Below are 21,410 nucleotides of genomic sequence, written 5' to 3' on the forward strand. Positions count from 1 at the left end.
TCTATCAAAAAGTGTCTTCCAGTGCTTAACCTTTCATCTGATTTCTAAATTGCTGCGTTTGTAAATTCCAAAAGCCAATATAAAGGAATAGTAGTGGTAAAAAAAAAAAGCACTTGTGGGTTTAACCAATCTTGTTTTTTTTGTACAATTCTCCTTTAAGAGGGCGTGGCAAGGGGTGTGTCCTATGCCTGTATACTTTTGCTGATAGGTGTCCCTCATTCCCATCTCAAAAAGTTGGAAGGTATGCTGTAACTGGCTTTGGATTGAACGCAAATCTCAAACAATGTTATCAGCTATGATTGGTTACTATAAGTTAATGCTCTTTGTACTCAGTGACTACACATTGTGCAGCACCTAAATAGTTTTAGTGATGGGCATTATTGACTATTGTTTGAGTCAGCTGCATCCCAATCCATTTCCTGCTTCTCTACATTTTTCAGCTGCTGCAAAATGACAGTTCCAACAAAGGAAGCATGCACAGGTGTGAAAGGTTACAATTATATAACAATAGCTGCTGGTTCAAAACAAAAATCCCATCCACTATAATTGAGCAATATGCAATGGCGTTGCCAAATGTTTTTTTTTGGGTGTTGCCCATAGCAAGCAGTCAGGATCCAGTGTAAGATGAACTTGCCCACACTCACGCCAATGCACATAAAAAGGCAAGACAGATGAAATATTCTTTCTTTATTTTCAACAGGCTAATTAGGCCTTAAAGGCTTCACATTTCGAGCCAACTATCTTTCAAATCACAATAAATCCATAAATTCTTCATATAATATTAGCTGCATAGATACTTCAATTTACCAAAAACTCTCATCACCCACATTTTTTTGTCAATAGTCTGTTATTTTATAGAAAAAATATATTTCCGCAACATAGCGGATGTGTTAAATGGCTGTGACTATCCACTGTCCATAGCTGCTTGTAACTTCAGCATGTCAAGCTGGTCCATGAGTTAAAGATCATAAGTCTTCTAGGTGAGATGCCTCAACATCTGTAGAAGCTTGGTGGCCCTAGTATGGCATCAGGCACACTGCACCAGGAATAGGCGAAATAGAGGTATCAGTCCTTCTTGCCCTCTTTTTCCATCACTACTAGTCTCTTTAAGTCATTCTTAAGACTGGGACCTATCTACAATGCAAAATCCCACAAAAACCTTGACTAACTGTAGAAAAGCAAGGCAAAGTCTCTGAACAATACCTCAGGTCAACTTCCAACTTTTTTTTTAGTCATTTTAAAGGGCTGTTCAGCTACATTTCTGGTAATAACTGAAGAACCTTAGTCATTGTAAAAGGTCATAACAATGTCTCTGCCCGTTCCCAAGGTGGGCATTCATACAAAACATCTTCAGCATAGCCATTTTCACTGTACCACTGCTCTGCCACAGGTTCTTCCTTCAACTCTTGCCAAGTTGGGTGGTGATCAGGAAGCATAAACCATTGGCTATCCACTATGGCAGGGTCTTGCTGGGCAAGTTCCAGTCCAGGGTTGGTCACCACTGAGGCATTGGGACCAGAAGAGCCCATATCTCCCTCCCACCACAAGGATATTAAGGCGGTCTGCAGATCAAGGTCATCAAAGTTGCTGCCATTCAGAGGATCTTCAGGAGGAAAGAGGTTGTCTCCATGTCTTTCAGGGACTCTCAGAGCTGGAAGAACAGGATTGGCTTTTTCTTGCCTCCGAGGCTGCTTGTATCCGCAGGAGGAACGCTGGGTTTGGTGGTTATTCGCTCGAGAAGATGTTTGGTAGGGATGGTGGAGTGTCACCTTGTTGCACCTCGGAGGGTCAAGGTGAGAAGCTGGCATTCTTCTCCTCTTCAGGACTCCATTTACAAACATATCTGCATAACGGGGGTCCATCTGCCAAAATCCACCCTTTCCAGGTTCATCTTTTCCACGAGGGACCTTCATGAAGCATTTATTCAGGGACAAGTTGTGACGGATGGAGTTCTAAAACACAAATCAGAAGAGTAAGAATTGTAATAAGTATGAGGGTATAAGCCAAAACATTTTTATCGGTTTAGGATAAAGCGAGGAAGGCTCAGAACCTCTGTCAGGTTTTGAAGAAAGTAGAACTTTAAGCAAAGATTTAAAAAAAAAATTAGAGTAAGGGAGGCTTATAATTATAACCTCTGTAAGGTTTATTTCTGCCATCTGTGTCCCATTGGGATATTTGCCTTCGCTTCCTGTCCCATAGTCAAACAGGAAGTGAGATGAAATCTCTGCAAATTAAGGCAATCCCTTGGGGACACCCAGGTCACCAAATCTAGTGTCCCCATTGGAATATGTCCCCTTTATTACTTTTCTGAGGAGAACCCAAAATTTGGAATTTCTTTTACTATCGCCTTCAATGATAATGGTAAACAGAACAAATAGAGAGGAGGAATCTCCCTGACGGGGGGCACAGACAGCAATAACATCTGACAGGGGTTCTAATCCCTCTTCACCCTATCCAAAACTAAAAAAAAAAGTTTTGCCTTTAGTTATACTTTAAGTTTGAATCCTGGTTGTAAGATTTCCCCTGTTTTCTGAATTCTTGACCCAGTAACTATTCCAACAAGAGAAAGATATCCCACGTGGAGATGCAAGCAGCAATAAAATAATCTGACAGAAGTGTCAGATTATTAATATTATTATTATTATTACTCATAGCTGTGAGTAAGCACTAACGCTAGTGCGAAACGTCAGCTCTTCCCTGTCTGCTGTGATTTCAGTATTTGATGTGCACCTTCTAAATAAACAAGGCTATCTATGAGTGCGGCTGTCCAGAAATTCATTCATGTCCAATGCTATCAGCATTAGCCAGCTCCTACAACCTCCGAACCAAGATCGATTCACTTTTGGTCTGCTAAACGCTCCTGGAGCGGTGATAGTTTTCTCCTACACTTTGTGTTGGTCTTTGACATAAAATCCCAATAAAATACATTTACGTTTTTGGTTGTAATATGACAAAATGTGGAAAATTTCAAGGGGTGTGACTACATTTCCCCACTTCCAAGTCTCAGTGACCACCATCACTGGGATAGGAAAAGAAGCAATTCTTCCCCAAATAAAAAAACCCTGACAGCAACTGAAACTTGAAAGGAGTTCTAATCCTTTCTCCACCGTGTTGTCTGTCAAAAAAAAATAAAATTCTCATTACGATTTGTGAATGCGCAGTATAAAAATTATACATGGAGTCAAACTGAAACACAGATGAACACTCTTTGCATTAAACTGACCATTATAGATAAGCCATTTAAAAAAAAAAAAACTCTTTCTAGCTCAGGCAGTCAGACCCATGTGTAAGAAAAAAGTAAAAAAGAAAAGAAAAAAGAACAACTCGTAGCTGGCCATTGCTTCCCATCATCATGTCACAGCTGAATGGGTCTAAACCACAAAAAAAAAAAATCAGTTTTCACACTGAGATTAAAATGCACTGTAAATACATTGTAAATTCAGGCAGCTTGTTCCTGTGAATTTTTAGTGTGTTGCTACTTCTGAATATGTTGTTGTTTTGTGATTTTTTTGTGATTTCAACAGCTACATGGTAAAACCAAGTGTCGGCTTTTAAAGCGGTAGTAAACCGCTGAAGAAAAAAAACAGAAAAAACCTGCAAGACACTGGCATAATGTGCTAGTATGCATCGCATACTAGCACATTATGAAATACCTTAGAACGAAGCTCCCGTAGCCAGACCTGGTCAGCGCCTGGGGTGGCAGACATGTTGCCTCGCTGCTTCTTCCGGGGACGCTGGCTCCGGCACTGTGAGTGGCCGGAGCCTCGATGACATCACTCCTCCATTCCGGCAAGGTGCGGCACGATATGCCGGACCTTCAATGCGCATGCGCCGCTGACGTCAGTGGCTGCATGCAGGGTAAATATCTCCTAAACCGTGTAGGTTTAGGAGATATTAATTTTACCTACAGGTAAACCTTATTATAGGCTTACCTGTAGGTAAAAATGACCATTCGGAGTATACAAACACTTTAATTTGATCACGAGACAGATTTTAATAAACCGTCACTTAGAGCCTAAGTCTACACTGATGTGATGGGTGAAATGCAGCGTTTCCTGCACCGCATTGAATTTGCACGGAATTCATGCAATCTACTTTGGGTGTCAATGTTAAATTAAGGACACCCCCGAAACAGCTCGCGAAACGCAGTGAGTGAACACCCATGCGATCCGTGTCAGGTGCAGCAAAAACAAAAAAAAAAGGAGTCCTGCACCATTTTGGTGCAGATGCGGTGCAGTTTGAGCCATACAAAATGAATGGCTCAAATCGCATCGCACAGACATCGCATGTGATTTCACAGGAATACGGTGCGATTTCTGTGCAAATCAAATGCAGTGTCCCGCACCGTACATGTGTGAACCCAGACTGAATGTGACAGACAGAAAATCTAGTTTGGGACTTCTCATAGACTGTTATGACAGCAGATAGGATGGCACTAACTTGAGTCACTATTTTGGAATGGCAGATAGTTTGGTAGTGGATGTGATAATTGTGTAGATAAAAGGCCCTAAAATGATTTTGCTATGATGCCCGCTCATTTACTGTGACTCCCATCCTGGAATGATCCCACAAGGATACTTTGATAATCACTCAACAAATGTTACGATTCATATGTAATACAGTTACATAAAAAAGACACAATTCCATCCAGTTAAACCAATAGAATAAAAAAATACATAGAAAGCCTCAATATGCAGAATCCTATACACAGAGTTGACCTTGAGGAAGAAAAAAAACCTTTATAAAATATGGTCTAATATACTTTAGCAGGGGAAAAAATCCCTCCTGATCCCCTGAAGGCAATTGGATATTCCTTGTATCAGCTATCTCTGCTGCTATTACCTATAAATGTTAATATTGTTATATTTTGTGCATTTAAGAATGCATCCGTCTCTTTTTCAAAACCATCTACTGAGCCGGCCAAAACTATGTTGTGAGGGAGTCTATTCCTCATTTTCACAGCTCTTACTGTGAAGAAGCCTTTCTGTATGTGGAGATTACATTTCTTTTCCTCCAGGTGTAAAGTGTACCCCCTTTTCTGTTTTGTTGACCCTTAACACATAACACCTATTGTATTAGAACCAAAAGAAGTGTCTGCGTTGACCATACCAACCAATCACATGTACATTTCTCTAAACTACAGTTAAGGTGGAATGTGATTAGTTGTATCAGTAACCCAGAAGAAATTTGACTGTTACCATCTATACACAATGCTTAAAGTGCTTGTAAATCCTTACACACCACTTTTCCCTACAGGTAAGCCTATAATAAGGCTTACTTGTAGGTACTTGAAATATCTCCCAAACGTGCACGGAAGTAAAACCCATCAGGGTTTACTTCCTCTTTAACATTACTAAATATCTGACGTATTCATCCCTGATATGCACGAATGAGGGGGGCTGTTTCTGAGAATAAGCAAAAATGGAAGGGTTCACATATGGCAGATACATAGAGATTAATTTACTAAAGGCAAATAGACTGTGCACTTTGTAGTTGCTCCAGAGCTTAGCAAACAAGCAGAAGCTCTGCTGACTGCCATCATCCAATCATGTTCAAGCAAAAATGCTGTTTTTTTTTTTATTTTCCTTGCACGTGATTGGGTATTCTTTGTAAAGTGAAGCCTTACCTCATTTACTAAGCTCTGGAGCATAGTCTATATGCATTTAGTAAATCAACCCCACAATGTGGTGGTTGTTCCCTTTTCTATGGAAAAAATTAGAAGAATTGTTGCTCTCAGAAGATTTTTCCAGCATACAGGGAAATCTCTCTTATGAAGCTTACTAGTACGATACGACTAGGCGTCAGAATGAAAAAGACTGTTTATTGTCAATTTTACCACCCCAGTGTGTCATGATAAGTGGAGAAAATTCCCATGATGCACTAAAAGCTACTACTATTTTGCCTTATGCTGTCGAAGAGCACACTATGGTGGAGGAAGGGGAGAACACAATGACAAGATGTTTTAATGTGACACACACTCAAATCATACCTGGCACATGCTCAAAGAAAGAAACCATAGGCTAGGGCTATACAAGAGATATTTACCAGGTAAATCATGCTACCAAAATTTTTTAGGAGCAGTAATTGATCTAAGCCAGATCTTCTCAACCAGGGTTCCATGGAACACTAGTGTTCCTCCAGAGATTGTTAAGGGTTTGGCAAGCAATATGCCGTTTCTGACTCTCAGATAAGCAACCATTGACAACAATGGTCTTTTTAGCTACTTTTAATAAGGGATTTTTCCCGATGACCCCCAGTCTCCCACCAAAGTATTAAAAGTCAGCAGCTACAAATACTGTAGCTGCTGACCTTTACAATATGGACACTTGCCTGTCCAAGGATCCAGCGTTGTCTTCACCTGTGCCCATTCTAAAATCGGCTTTCGCTCCAGGCGCCGGCATCTTGACTTGTAACTTCACAGCCAGTTTCCCACTGTGCATGCGCGAGCTGCGTTGCACTTCGTGAATGGTCCCGCAGTCTTCTGGGACCTGTGATGTGTCCCAGAAGGCTGGGGGAAAAGAAGGGGGGCAAACTTCTGCTCACCATTTGGGTTCCGCTTTAAGGAGTTTTCTTTCCAGTGACCATCACATTAATTTACCCTGAGCTGTAGATATGGTAATTTAGAGCAGGGGGTTCCTTGAGACTGAAAAGTTATTTTTAAGGGTTCCTTTAGTTAAAAAGGTTGAGAAAGGCAGATGGAATAAATGTCTGCCTCTGGAGTAAACTACACAAGTAGCATGTAGTAGTGATTACATTCACACAATGTAACAATCTTCCAATCGTGTGTTTTCAATCTCTACAAAAGGGGTCTCCAAATTTTTTAAACAAAGGGCCACTTTACAGTCCTTCAGGCTTTAGGGGGGCTGGACTGTGCCCAGTGGGAGAAAACAATGCCCCATCTTTGGTATTAGAGGGAGAAATAGTTGGTGTCAGTGAGAGGATTAAGTGCCCCATCATTCGTTTCAACGGGAGGAAGAGTGTCACATTATTGCTGTCAGTGGAAGGAATTATGCCCCATTGTTGGTGTCAGTGGCTGAAATAACGCCTCAAGGGCCGAATAAAGGCAAGCAAAGGGCCACATTCGGCCTCTGGGCTGCAGTTTGGAGATCACTGCTCTATTCTTTTTTTGTGGCCACACTCTACACAGCATGGATGGATGAATCTCCAGCTGTGCCTATTGCATTTTGATTGCTTTCGGGCTGAATTTCCAATTTCCGCCCAATTCCTTCAATTTTTCAATCAAGGGATCTCAGCCAGGAGGTTGCCAACAGGGCCACCTACTAATGAAAGGAAAATCCGGATGGCTGCACACAAAACTGGGATCCAAATGCCTTTATTCACATAAAACCATGAACATGAGGAGAACTACATGTACAAGCAAGGGAGGAACGGCTTACGTTTCGCACGCGAATTGTGCTTTATCAAAGCCACCTACTAAGTAAATTTTGGCCAGGTCATCACAAACTGGATAAAATTTGTACAGTGTATGGCCAGCCTTGCTCCATGGGGGGACATTTGTTTCCTATAGACTGAGCTACTACAAATCCCATGTATCTCAATCCTACCCCTGGCACCCTTGTGCTACAGCTTACCATTCAATTGCCCGCCCTTCTATTTTGCACCACCATTACCTCAAATATGGTACCGAAGTACCGACTTTCTGAAAGCCAAGATCTGCACAGGGTATAGGGATTCCTTCACCCTATATGATAGAGGTCAGGCACTGCAATGTGGAATGGGGAAAGAAGAAGGGTGCAAGTTTGCTCCACACCTGGAAGTTAAAGCTGATTTCCTGACCAAACTCTTCACTAGTTTGGACCACCACCCCAAACCGATGGTAAAAGTCAAATGCTTGTTAAGTCTAGGAGAATTAAAAGCTGAGAAATGCTTACCTTATTCTTTGCTCCCACAGACTTGCTCCCTGCCATATGATCAGTCCTATGAACCTGCTTCTCTTCATTGGTCATGCAATCATGGCCTCCCCAACGTCAGTACTTAGGACGTTGAGGGCCTGTCCACATACTGGCAGCAGACTGGTGCACTAGCTATCATAAATGCTAAAAATAAGGTAAGTATTCCTTTGTTTAAAACCTCCCCTAGACCAAATTAGTATCTAACCCTTGCTATACTGGGGGGCTCACACTAGTGAAGTTTTATGGCTAACTGGAGTTTAGGTCTTCTGGCATGATATGGTGCATTCAGGAGGCAGCCAATCTGATCCTGGCCATACACTAAGCTTTCAAATACAATCGTTTTCACTGAGTAAATCATTGGAAAGGCAATGGAAATCAATTAGAATTACCTTTATTGTTAGTGTTTATTGAAAAAGTTTTTGGTTGAAATAAGAGTGAAAGCAACAAAACTGTCTTATGTTTTGCCAACATAAAGGTAAGATGTGACACATGAGGGTGCCTGCTATGTATCAGCAGGGTTATTGTTTCCTTTTATGAGCATGAGAGGTCCTTTAATGTCTACTAATGGATCTTCTATTAAAAAAAAAAAAAATAGGTCATAGTGATAATGTGTTTATAATTTTTTTTATTTTACGCTACTTGTTTTATTACAACATTCTACTTTCTCAGTTCTTCCTTATCTGACAGGTGAGGGTGAGGATATCCTTCATCTGTGGCTAGCCTGATCTAGTTATCAGGCCTATCATGATTGTGGAACATAAAGGGATGACCTATCTTCTGTGGTCCCTGCCCCCTCCTTAATAGCTCAGGTGTCACTTACTGGCCAGGACAAAGTGGCCCATTATGCAGCTGTTTCTGGGAGCAGGCAGGAAGCACACAAATGACTATAGACAGACACCTGGCACAGTCCTCGCCATACACCGAGCATAGCCATGAATAATGCAGTGTGTCACAGACACTAGAGGATTCCCACTGGAGCTTGTCACTGCTCTTCTTTTACAAAGATTCCCCTTATCTCCCTGACCAGGGATAAACCAGGTCCTGCCATGTCCCAAATTCAGATAAGAAGGCACAGGTGCAACCCACATGAAAGAAAGGACTGCAGCCTGGGGGCATTTCCATCTACACTGACCTGCTCTTCTATATAGAAATACTAAATAGCTGCTACACAGATGGCCCTGCAACAAAAAGAGACGGATTTCTACAAAAGTGGAGGAAAATTGGAACAGTTGCCCAAGTTTCCTGTGATTGAATGCGATAGGCAACTAAAGTTTGCTGCAATATTCCAAGAGAACACTGCTATAGCATCCAATCATGGTGTTCTAAAGACAAGAAAAAAATGAAAATTTGATTAGTTAATAAAAAAAACTACTGTGGAGCCCTTCACTCTGCAGCGTTGCAAAGCCTTTCTTCTGAAAGTGTCCCCACTGGGTCCTTACGTCCTACATGCCAAGGCCCCATAGGGATCAGTACTCATTGCAGCGTCTAGTAGTCATGCAGGGTATGCCCAGTATGCCCCCCTCCACCCCCCACACACAGGAATGAAAGAGGCTGTGGCACATATGTGCAGGAAGAAAAGGACCCACCATTGGTGGTTTTAAAAGGTTGTATGGCGTTGGGCAGGGCTGCACAGTAAAGATCACCAGAATGGGGGCAGAGGTAAATGTTTGACGGGCTGTGCTGTACTCAGTAGGGTGGGGGAGTGTGTTAAATGAACAACCTGCATCAAAGATACATTTGTTCTTTCAATCAACTGACAGTTCAACAAACACTTTTCAGGAATTCATTGAAAGAACCATATGACGGTTAAACTGACTTTTTGAAAGACAATCAAGAGCATTTTGTACCTTACAGAACTGGTCCTGTTGGAAGGTATAGTTGTTGATGTGACATTTTGGATAAAAGAGCTCATTAAAAAAAAAAAAAGCTCTTGTACCTCTCATCTAAGTACCTGTGGCAACCAATCAAAATACATCTTGTATTGGTTAGATTTCAGTAAAGCAAAGTCTGATTGGCTGCTTTGGGTTACTGTGCTCTGCACTTAGCACCCTGTTCCTTGCATTGTTTAACATGTAAGATAAACTACAGCTGCCACTCTCATTCAGCACACATCCTACTATCGGCAACAAAATCTCCCCAACAGAAACACAGTTGACGATAAAAACATGATAGAGGTCCTAACCCATCCCCATGTTATCCAAAATATAAAAAGAGCAGGCCGGAGTTGGGCTTCAAGGCTCCATTCACACCTAGACGATTCAAATTGCGGTTGGAATCTCTGCGATTCTGCCCGCGATTCCAAATTGCGACGGGACGTGTTTGTGATGCCATTACTTCTTAATGGCACCCCAATTGTGCAATTTTGCTACATCACGCTGCAATCTTGGCAAAATTACAACACGCAAAGCATTTTGCTCAAAAGGGAGCAGGAGCTCCTTACGAAATCTCCCTTGAGCCCCTCATAGAGACCATGTGATAAGACCATATTTATTGGATCACCTTTTGCCCAAAACAGTTTCTTCCAGTGCAGTATGGGAGAATAATAGGTAAACTGTGATTGGTCGAGAACATCTATTCTTGAGAAGGAAGGATTTCTGCTTGTTTAACAATCTACCCTAGGCTTGGTTGATACTACAAAAACAAATGGACGAGAAGGCACACGCACCTAGTGCATTACCGACAGCATTTATTTAGATAATGGAAAAGCTAAAAATGAATACTCACAAATTAGCAACTGATATAAGCCAATGAACCACAAGATGCCGTACAATGCGGACGCACATACTTGGGTGCGCACTGCACGGCATCTTGTGGCTCATTCGTTTATATCAGTTGCTACTTTGTGAGTATTCATTTTAAGCTTTTTAATTATCTAAATAAATGCTGTCGGTACTGCACCAGGTGTATGCGCATTCTTGTATATTTGTTTTTGTAGTATCACTTTGGATTACCCCATCTGGGAAGGGCTGCATCCGCCTAGTATTTGGGATTGCTGTTGTTCATCTTGCATCTAAACACAGAGGACCTCATAGCGCTGAAAGTGACTGCTTGCTTTTGTGTATCTACTAGGCTTGGTACTATACATAGCAGAACACAGACAGATGTTCTTACCTGCCAGCTGGGGTCAGCGTGCCTGTAGTAGCAGAAGTTCTGGGTGATCCAGTTGTATATGGCAGACAGGGTCAGTTTCCTCTGCTGGCTTGCCTCCATGGCCATACAGATGAGGCTAGCATAGGAATATGGCGGTTTTACATGAGGATTGGTTCTGTAATCCACGTCCTGGATAGGATTGGGGGCAGACGTAGGTAAAGAAGGCCAGGCGTTGCTCCCCAGGGTTGCTCTTTGTTTCCCATTACGAGGAGCCTGGCAGGAGGCTATATCCCCAGCTGTGGGGCTACATGGACCCTGATTTGTGTGATGAGGACGTGAAGTGGCAATGGACGACAAGTCTGAACTCCGGATGGAGAAGTCTTGGAGCCATTGAAGGTTGGTTAAACTGTCATCTTCTCGACAATTATCCTTCTCCATAAGCGTTAAGGACTGGTGGTGAGAAGAAAGGACTGGCATTGTCTTCTAGGAAAAGGAAGTTGATGAAACCTATAATCAGAGACATTTCATTATAACTCTAATAAGAAGTGTAATCACAAACAAGAGCCGTAATTGTTTCAGTTAGAAAATACTATTTTCACTTTTTTTTAATCATTTTTTTGTTTTTTTTTGCACCTCAGTGCTGCCGATGTCCTCCAGCCTCTTTCTCGCACTTCCTATCTACATGTACTCATGCAAGCAACAGCTGTATGTCATTGCTATGTGTGGACTTCATGATGGTGACAACGGCCAAACAAGATAAGCTGACAAACCTGGAGAACAACCGGGAGGACACAGTATTTTTCCCTTTTAACAGGAAGAGCCTGGACCAAGATCTTCATGGCAGGATTACTAGGCATTATTTTAATGAAATGCAGATTGTAGAAGATTGAAAATAGTTTTTGATATTACATAAACAGATTACAAATTACAGGAGATTTTAGTGATTGTATCTTCTTTAAGCCTGAAGTTCCTATAGTCTGGTGGCTCCATAATTGTGTGCAGTAATGGACTATGCTGTCAGCTAGAACACACACAAGCATTGGTGGTGGTGGGAAATGAGCAAATTAAATATTTGCTTCTATGGCTTCACCAAGTATGACACCATGTGGAATGACCATAGAATACTAGAGACGTCACGTTACCCTGTCAACAAATGCATAATAAATAAGCCACTCTTAAACCACATCCATACAGTAGTTCAATCCTTTAGAGTACTCTGCATATTTAAAGAATTTAGAATTCAATAGAAAATATAATTAAATCCTTTTTTACTTTATTTTTTTTATTTTTTGTTTACTCGTGTGCCCTATTGGGGAGATTTACCACCACTTCCTGTCACATAGCCAAACCAGGAAATGAGAGGAAATCCCTCCAAAGTAAGGGAATCCCTTGTTGTCACCAGAACTATCGGCAGATTTTATGGTGACAATACAAAATTTGGGATTTTCTTTCACTCTCAGTGATAATGGTAAACAGGACAATAGGAAGGGTGACTCTTTCTAACAGGGGCACAGACAGCAATGAAAAACTGAAAAATGTCTTCATCCCTCTCCACTCTGTCCAAAACTAAAAAAAGTTTTGCCTTTAGCTCTACTGATGAGATAAAAACTGGTTAAATTGATTGGTTGAAATCTTCTAGTGTATGTCGATCCTTTACTGAAGTGCATATTCAATCTGCAAATGACTGTTTGAAAATAGAGTGTTTAATTCATTCTTTTTATAAAGCTTGGATATAAATCTTCTCAGATCAATCTGTACCGCTCTGATCCCTCTTGTTTGCTATCTTGCTCTCCATTTAGCTGCCTCTCCCCTAATGACAGTAAATATAACCAGATAATTTCCCTCTGTGGGCTCTACCACAGCCGCACCACCTCCCCCAGGCCTCGCCCTAGAGACTGTTTGTTCAGAACAAATAGCGGTTGTTCCTGCTAACTGCGCTTGTCGCTGAGCCACTTGGGAATGCCGTTACCTGTTCAGATAACCACCCTTTCCTGGCCTGTCATGCAGAATCACCTTACTTCCAATATAAAACCAACTCCATACATTGTACAGAATCCAGGAAAATCCAATCCCCTACAGATAAACTATAGCCAGTGATCTCTGGGTATCATATAGGATCAGCACTACCTGATCCCATCCTCATAATCTACAGTCAGTAAACTCTGGGTATTATATAGAACCAGCACTGTATGACCCCATCCTTTGGTGCAAGCTGCCCTCCAGAGCATCCAGACCTAAGCAGACTCATTTGCAGATAAGGCTGTGTCTACTTCCTGAGACATTAGGTGGACATATCCATTAGAAACCCTGTTGATCCATCTACTGAGATTTATATCTAGGCCTTTCTGTTGATATTGCTTCAAGTATATAATTGAAACTACTGCCTCAATATTTCGGTGCTCTGGAATTTAGCTAACCAGCCCACCACATCTGGAAAGCCCAGGTGGATTTCCTTGTCCTGACTCATGGTGTGACGTATCCCCTTGGGGTGAGGTCCTTTGTGCCCTTTGTGGGGAGCCTGAGTTGGGGCCTACTGCTCCCCTCTCTCTTGGACTTCTGGTGTCCCATGGCGGCAATGTTCCTTGTTCTTAAATGATGTGGCTATGTAGGATATGACTATATATCCATATGATATTATTGTGTAAATTTAACCACTTACCCTCTGAAGAAGAGGAATTATGCAATCTCTTGAAACACGTTGTGCACACTCTGACCTTGGTTGTACCATTGACAGAGAATTGTGGTTATTCGTTCTTTCATCATTTTGTATTTACTGCAACCATATCAATTTGTTATACGTTTTAATTCCGCACCAAAACCTTTTAATATCTCTATTTAATACATTTGGAACATTTTATACTATCAAATCTTACCCCCTTGGAATTCATGTCCTACAAAGTCCCATTAGAGGGTTCTCTTTGTCCAACTGGTTAACAGGGGATGTTGGCATCCTCTCCTAGCCCCTTTCACAGCAAGCAGTATCTATATTCTGGGTATTATATAGAACCAGCACTGTATGACCCCATTCTCATAATATACAGTCAGTGATCTCTGGATTATTCCATAGGCAGGATCAGTTTCCTGCTTTGTAGTGCTACACAATGAATGATTTCCTTACAATAATCCAGTCAGTGATCTCTAGATTTATATATAATATATCTATATATATATCTATATTATAGATATATCTATAATATATATCAGACAGTGCTGCATATATATGCAGCACTGTCTGATTCCATCCTCATAATCTACATTCAGTGATCTCCGGATTATTCCATAGGCAGGATTGCTTTCCTGCTTTGCAGTGCTACACAATGGCTGATCCTTCCACAATAATCTACAGTCAGTGATCTCTTGACATTATATATAATGGCCCGTATGCACGATCCGAATATCGTACGACAGATCGTACGTCCATTTTCGCTTAATAGTCGCAAGTAGAAATTGAATAGGTAGATAAAGTCACAAAAATTCTCGTAAGACAGAAAATAAAAATCAGAAGTGATGTCATGTGTTGTAATGTATTTGTATTCGGACGACAACTATACTGACAAACGAAAAGCGTATAATCTGGAATCGTACGAGGAAAATTTTTGTGCATGTCCGATCGAATAATATCGAAGGAACTGTTGTGATCGGCTGTCGAAAGTAGTGTACACACGATCCGAAAATCATACAATTCTTCCTCCTCCGACAGTTTTCGTACGATATTCGGATCGTGTGTAAGGGCCATAAGCAGCATGGTCTGATCCTGTCCTGATAATCTACAGTCAGTGATCACTGAATATTATATAGAAGCAGCCCTGGCTGGTCCTGCCCTATAATTTACAGTCAGTGGTTACTGGATATTTTATAGAAGCAGAACAGTGTGATCCTGTTCCTATAGACACACACACAGTGCTACCTGGAGCAGGCCTGCTTACAGTTATTCTGCTTTCCCTGTAATAGCTGATTTGCAGGAGGTGACAATCCCCCTGGGATGTGAGGCAGGATCAGATCACCTGGCAATTTAATCAGGATGCAGGAGATACAATGGCAGTCAGGTGGGCCTCTCACACTGGTGTGCTCTCCTGCAGACCTGCACAGAACAGTGTAAGTACCTACCTAATGTACTGCTAGAATCATTAACACACATCAAACTTCACACGAGGCCTAAGCACTCCGTTTACAGGCCATTCATCTAGCGTTGAATTCAGCTCACCATTAACAGTTATGTTTAACAAGCAATGGGCAACTGCAACAACCTATAATAACCAAGGGGAAAATAAACTTTTACTCGGGTGACTACCATAGAATAAAATCCTGCTCAGGCATAGCTCCCAACTGTCCCTGATTTGGAGGAACTGTCCCGGATTTGGAGGAACTGTCCCGGATTTGGAGGGACTGTCCCGGATTTGGAACAAAGTCCCTCTTCCTCCTCATTTGTCCCTCATTTTCATCTGATCTATATAGTTGTATATAAAATGCACTACTTATCTATCAAAAAGTGTTTCACTGTGCTAAACCTTTCATCCAATTTTGAAACTGCTGCATTTGTATGATCTAAAAGTCAATATAAAGGAATAGTAGAGGAATAGTAGATGTAAAAAAGCACTTGTGGGTTTAACCAATAATTTTTTTAGAATTCTCCTTTAAGGGGGGTGTGGCAGGGGGTGTATCCTATGCCTACGTACTTTTGCTAAAATGTGTCCCTCATTCCATCTCAGAAAGTTGGGAGGTATGTGCTGGGGTTACTATATTATGCACATCATCACTGATTTCTACACTGAACTGGTTTTTAGCCTTATCAATGTTATTTGACTATAGATATAAAATGGATTTGTTTGATGTATTTATTTTCAATATGAGTAAATGCTTTAAAAGCCTTGTTTCTACATGTCTAAGATATACATATGGTGTCATTACATAGGCAAGCCTGGCTTCCAGCTTTGCAATGCTACACAAAGGTTGTGCTTTGCTGTTTCTTCTCCCAACTATACAAGCCTAGGGGTTACTCTACTCTGCCTCTAGTGGCTAATCTACAAATCTCAATAATTAATGCAATAACAAGTAAAAATGTGAAAGACACATCAAAAATTAAAACTGCAAATAATAATGATACTGCAATAATAACTCAAAATATTCACTTACTGAAATTACACTACAGTGCCTTGAAAAAGTATTCACACCCCTTGAAATTTTCCACATTTTGTCATGTTACAACCAAAAACGTAAATGTATTTTATTGGGGATTTTATGTGATAGACCAATACAAAGTGGCACATAATTGTGAAGAGGAAGGAAAATGATAAATGGTTTTCCAATTTTTTTACAAATAAATATCTGAAAAGTGTGGCGTGTATTTGTATACAGTCCCCTTTTACTCTGATACCCCTAACTAAAATCTAGTGGAACCAATTGCTGTTAAAGCTGTTCTGTGAAGCCCTCAGAGGTTTGTTATAGAACCTTAGTGAACAAACAGCATCATGAAGGCAAAGGAACACACCAGACAGTTCAGGGATAAAAGTGAGAATTTTAAAGCAGGGTTAGGTTAAAAAAAAAATATCCCAAGCTTTGAAAATCTCACAGAGCACTGTTTATTCCATCATCGGAAAATGGAAAGAGTATGGCACAACTTTAAACCTACCAAGACATGGCCGTCCACCTAAACTGACAGGCCCGGGCAAGAAGAGTATTAATCAGGTAAGCAGCCAAGGGGGCTGAATACAAATGCATGCCACACTTTTCACATATTTATTTGTAAAAAATGTTGAAAACCATTTATCATTTTCCTTCCACTTCACAATTATGTGCCACTTTGTGTTGGTCTATCACATAAAATCCAAATAAAATACATTTACGGTTTTGGTTGTAATATGACAAAATGTGAAAAATGTCAAGGGGTGTGAATACTTTTTCAAGGCACTGTATATTATACTATACAATGTATACACTATAATAGGTGGTTTCCAAACTGCAGCCCGAGGGCCGGATGTGGCCCTCTGCTTGCCTTTTTAAAGCCCTTGGGGCACAATTCCCCCCACTGATACGAGACACCTGACACCAGCAACTGGGCACCATTTCTCCCACTGACACCAAAAATGGGGGTACTATTCCTCCCCATGATACCAATGATGGGGCACTATTCCTCCCCCTAATACTATATGTGGCGATGCTCACTCCCACTGATGCCAGGAAAATTTCCACTCCCACTGGCCATAGTCTGGCCCTCCTAGAGTCTGAAGGACAATAAACTGGCCCTTTGTTTAGAATGTTTGGGGACGCCTGCACTATATTGTTAAATACACTATATATATATATATATATATATATATATATATATATATATATATATATATATATATATATATATATATATAAAGATGAGTGTAATGATGTGGTTTAGGTTTCTGTACCCACAATCCATACAGACTGAGCAGCTAAGTGATAGCCTTTGCACACGCCTGGCCTTCACATACTGCTACGCTAACTCCCTAGTTGTCATGATTCTCCCTACAGACTTCTATAGGCCTTATAATTGGCACAAGGAGACAGAAGGAAGTGTGTGGCTATGAGCAATTTTCTACTGACTCTCTCTGAATGTGACTACCACCATTACACTCACAATCCACCAATATGGGATTACTGATCTCTCCCTTTAAATGAAGGTGTGACTGCTGCCAAAGAAGGTCATGTGACCGCGCCAAAATGCTGAAAACACAGAGAGCCATTAAAATAAATACATAAACCATAACTTTATATCTATCAGACAGATGTAAAAATAGTAGTTAGGGTGCTATTGTATAATTTTTTCCTTTACGTGAATCTATATGTGGTTTTAGTTTAGACTTGCAATGATTATAAGTAATGTGTACAAATACATTTCTTTTACTTGCTCCCATTTGGTCTGTTAAATATTACATTGAAAGTGTTTTTTTTTAATATCCGTTCATTATATTATATCTGTTTATTATATCTGTTCATTATATTATATCCCTTTATTATATCTGTTCATTATATCTGTTCATTATTTTATATCTGTTTATTATATCTGTTCATTATTTTATATCTGTTCATTATATTATATCTGTTTATTATATTATATCTGTTTATTATATCTGTTCATTATATTATATTCCTTTATTATATCTGTTCATTATATCTGTTCATTATTTTATATCTGTTTATTATATCTGTTCATTATTTTATATCTGTTCATTATATTATATCTGTTCATTATATTATATTATATCTGTTTATTATATCTGTTCATTATATTATATTCCTTTATTATATCTGTTCATTATTTTATATCTGTTTATTATATCTGTTCATTATATTATATCTATTTATTATATCTGTTCATTATTTTATATCTGTTTATTATATCTGTTGAACAAGTGCAAAATAATATCTGTTCACCCAGCCAGGAATCTCATGAGCTGATAACTGTCTGTATTCTCTAGCCATATACTATAGTGTGTGGTCACCTTTGACATTGTTCCCTTTCTCTGGTCTACAAAACACCTCCCTTGTTATGGAGAAGAAAGGGAGATGTTATGTAGTCCTAACACACTCTTCTTCCTAAGGGGGACAACACTGCTCAGTACCGTGCCCCCCTGGGACAGCAAGTGTGTTATGTAATGGCAGGATTAGCAAGTAAAAATACATTTTAAAAAAGGTGTAAATAAAAAGAAAATGAATGCAGCAATCACATCTAAAGACCAGTAAGCTGAAATCATATACACATATTTGTTCTTGGGTTTAGGTACACGATAATGCAATCACCAATTTTGCACCAGTGACCTATGTGAGCAAACTATAAGAAGCTACTACTTGAAAATGAAAAACAACCTAATGCATGAGAAGACTGCAAGCATCTGTTACATAATAACATTTCTGAACATCCAACTAACATTTTCTGATATTAAAGGGCTGAAAAACATACAAAAGGAATAATCTTACACTGCATAAAGACAACAATGTGACTTCTTCCCACTATCATCAAAGAAGTAAAAATAATGATCCCCTATAAAAACAGAACCCCAATAAAGTAAGAATATACAGATCTATACTTTACATATTCTTTTTTTTGCAGGCAGTAACAATAGAGCATGCAGGGATCTGTAGTTCTACTCCATTAATAAATGTAATCAATCTATTAGAAATGCAGAGATTCTATCATTTAATAAAAAATGTTTTAGATCTACAGCTTTAGAAATACAAAAAAAAATAAAAATGAAATGATACAAATGTAGCCCATATCAAGTAAGATTATACAGATCCATACTGTACGTTCTTGTCTACAATACAGCAAGCTGAGATCTGTAGGGATGAATGTGACCAACCCATAAGCAATGCAGAGAATCTATCATTTCATTGAATTTTGTTTTTATTTCTACAGCTATAAAAATACAAAATAAAATAAAAATGATAAAACGTAGCCCATATAAGGTAACATTATACAGATCCCTGCTGTACTTTACAATACAGCATGCTGGGATCTGTAGTTCTACTCCATTTGTTGGGATAAATGTAACCAATCCATATAATTTCTCATTTAATTGTGTATGACTATAGCTATAGAAATACAAAATGAAGAATAAATGAAAAATGGAGGCTCTATAAGGTAAGATTATATAGATTCGTACTGTACATATTTACACATTTCCTTTACAGTCAGGGACAATACAGCATGCTGGGATCTGTAGTTCTTCATTAGTAGGAATGAATGTTGCCAATCCATACGCCATGCACAGAATCTATAATAACATTTTCTACTTCCATAGCTATAGAAATTTAAAATTAAATGAAGAATGTTGTCCCTATTTGTGTTTACAATACTGCATGCTGGTGTCTGTAGTTCTACTCCTTTAGTAGAAATGAGTGTTACCAATCCATAAATCATGCAGAGAATTATTTATATGGCTATAGAAATACAAAATTAAAATAAAATGATGTTCTCCCTGTTCTTGTTTACAATACAACATGCTGGTATTTGTAGTGCTACTCCATTAGTAGAAATGAGTTTTACCAATCCATAAGTCATGCAGGGAATTATTTCTACAGAAATATAAAATGAAAGTTAAATGAAAAAAAAAGGTAAGATGATATAGATCAATACTGTACATATTTACACATTTTCTTTACAGCCAGGGAGTGGACATTACAGCAGCAGTAGTTCTTAATTAGTAGGAATGAATGTTGCCAACCCATACCCCATGCAGAGAATCTATAATACAGTTTTGTACTTCTATAGAATACAGAATTAAAATGAAATGATTCAAATGGTGTTCCTATTCTTGTTTGCAAGACAGCATGCTGGGATTTGTAGTTCCACTCCATTGGTAGAAATGAATGTTTCCAATCCATCAGCCATGGTCAGGATCTATACAGTCAGGGATAACAGAGCATGCTGGGATCTGTAGTTCTACTCGTAGGGATGATTGTTAGCAATCTATGAGGCGTGCACAGAATCTATAATATAATTGTGTACTTCTATAGCTATAGAAATAACTAAAAAACTTAAATGAACTGATGCAAATGTAGTCCTTATAAGGTAAGATTGTACAGATCTTACTGTGCCATATAGTTTACAATACAGCATGCTGGGATCTGTAGTTCTACTCCATTAGTAGAGATGAGAGTTACCAATCTATATGCAATGCAGAGAATCTATATAATAATACTATTAATAATAATGATGATAATAATAATAATTTAATTTTGTATTTCTATAGCTATAGAAATACAAAATAAAAAGAGATGATACAAATGTAGCCCCAACAAGGTAACATTCATACTGATCCATACTGGGTCCCATGTTTTCTTTACAGTCAGGGACAATCGAGTATGCTGGGATTTGTAGTTCTCCTCCATTAGCAGAGCTGATTGTTCCCAATCCAGGATCTCCCATCACTTGGTGATGAGTTGCGCAGTTGTTAATTGCTGTGACTATGAATGGTGAATGTGAGTGCTGAGCTCTCCTCACCTGAGATGGAAGTACCTGGGATGACAGGCGGTGGGTGACGCTCGGACTCCTCGGTGATATGATAATCACATCTACATTGACCTGCTGCCTCTGCCACCTTACCTCCCTGGGGAGTTCAGACCTTTAAACATATCCTTGAAATCTCATTGGCTGCCGGTTGCCTGGTTCCCTTTCTCCACGCCATCCAATGGGCTGGCGAGGATTTGTGAACCGTCCAGGGGATTGTCTGTAAACTCCTCCCCCTGTGCTGTAGGCGGAGAGGGGCTGTGTGCGCTGCTTCCTGGGCAGAAGGAATGTGACTGTTGGGTGACGGTTCCTGGAGAGTCCTGTGACCGCTGGAGGCTTTTCTTCTACGTATTGCATAGACCCCAACTGTCCCTGATTTTGAGGGACTGTCCCTGATTTGGAGCAATGTCCCTCTGTCCCTCATTCCT

The 21,410-nt window shown here is 39.8% G+C and overlaps 1 protein-coding gene across 2 annotated transcripts; it reads right to left on the minus strand.

Moving 5' to 3' along the window:
* Nucleotides 1–661: 661 nt before the first annotated feature.
* LOC141148826 (forkhead box protein J1.2-like) lies at nt 662–21,127 on the minus strand. Of its 2 annotated transcripts, none has more exons than XM_073636603.1 (3): nt 20,992–21,121; nt 11,025–11,510; nt 662–1,952 (listed from the first exon to the last, which is right to left on the minus strand). In XM_073636603.1, the coding sequence occupies exons 2-3, from the start codon at nt 11,478–11,480 to the stop codon at nt 1,299–1,301; spliced, it is 1,110 nt and encodes a 369-aa protein (XP_073492704.1). In that variant the 5' UTR covers nt 11,481–11,510; nt 20,992–21,121; the 3' UTR covers nt 662–1,298. The 2 variants fall into 2 exon arrangements, with proteins under 2 accessions (XP_073492704.1, XP_073492703.1); XM_073636602.1 differs by having other exon boundaries at nt 663–1,952; nt 20,977–21,127.
* Between the last annotated feature and the right edge of the window lie 283 nt (nt 21,128–21,410).

Source organism: Aquarana catesbeiana, linkage group LG06 (genome assembly GCF_042186555.1).
Source record: "Aquarana catesbeiana isolate 2022-GZ linkage group LG06, ASM4218655v1, whole genome shotgun sequence".
Taxonomy (NCBI): domain Eukaryota; kingdom Metazoa; phylum Chordata; class Amphibia; order Anura; family Ranidae; genus Aquarana; species Aquarana catesbeiana.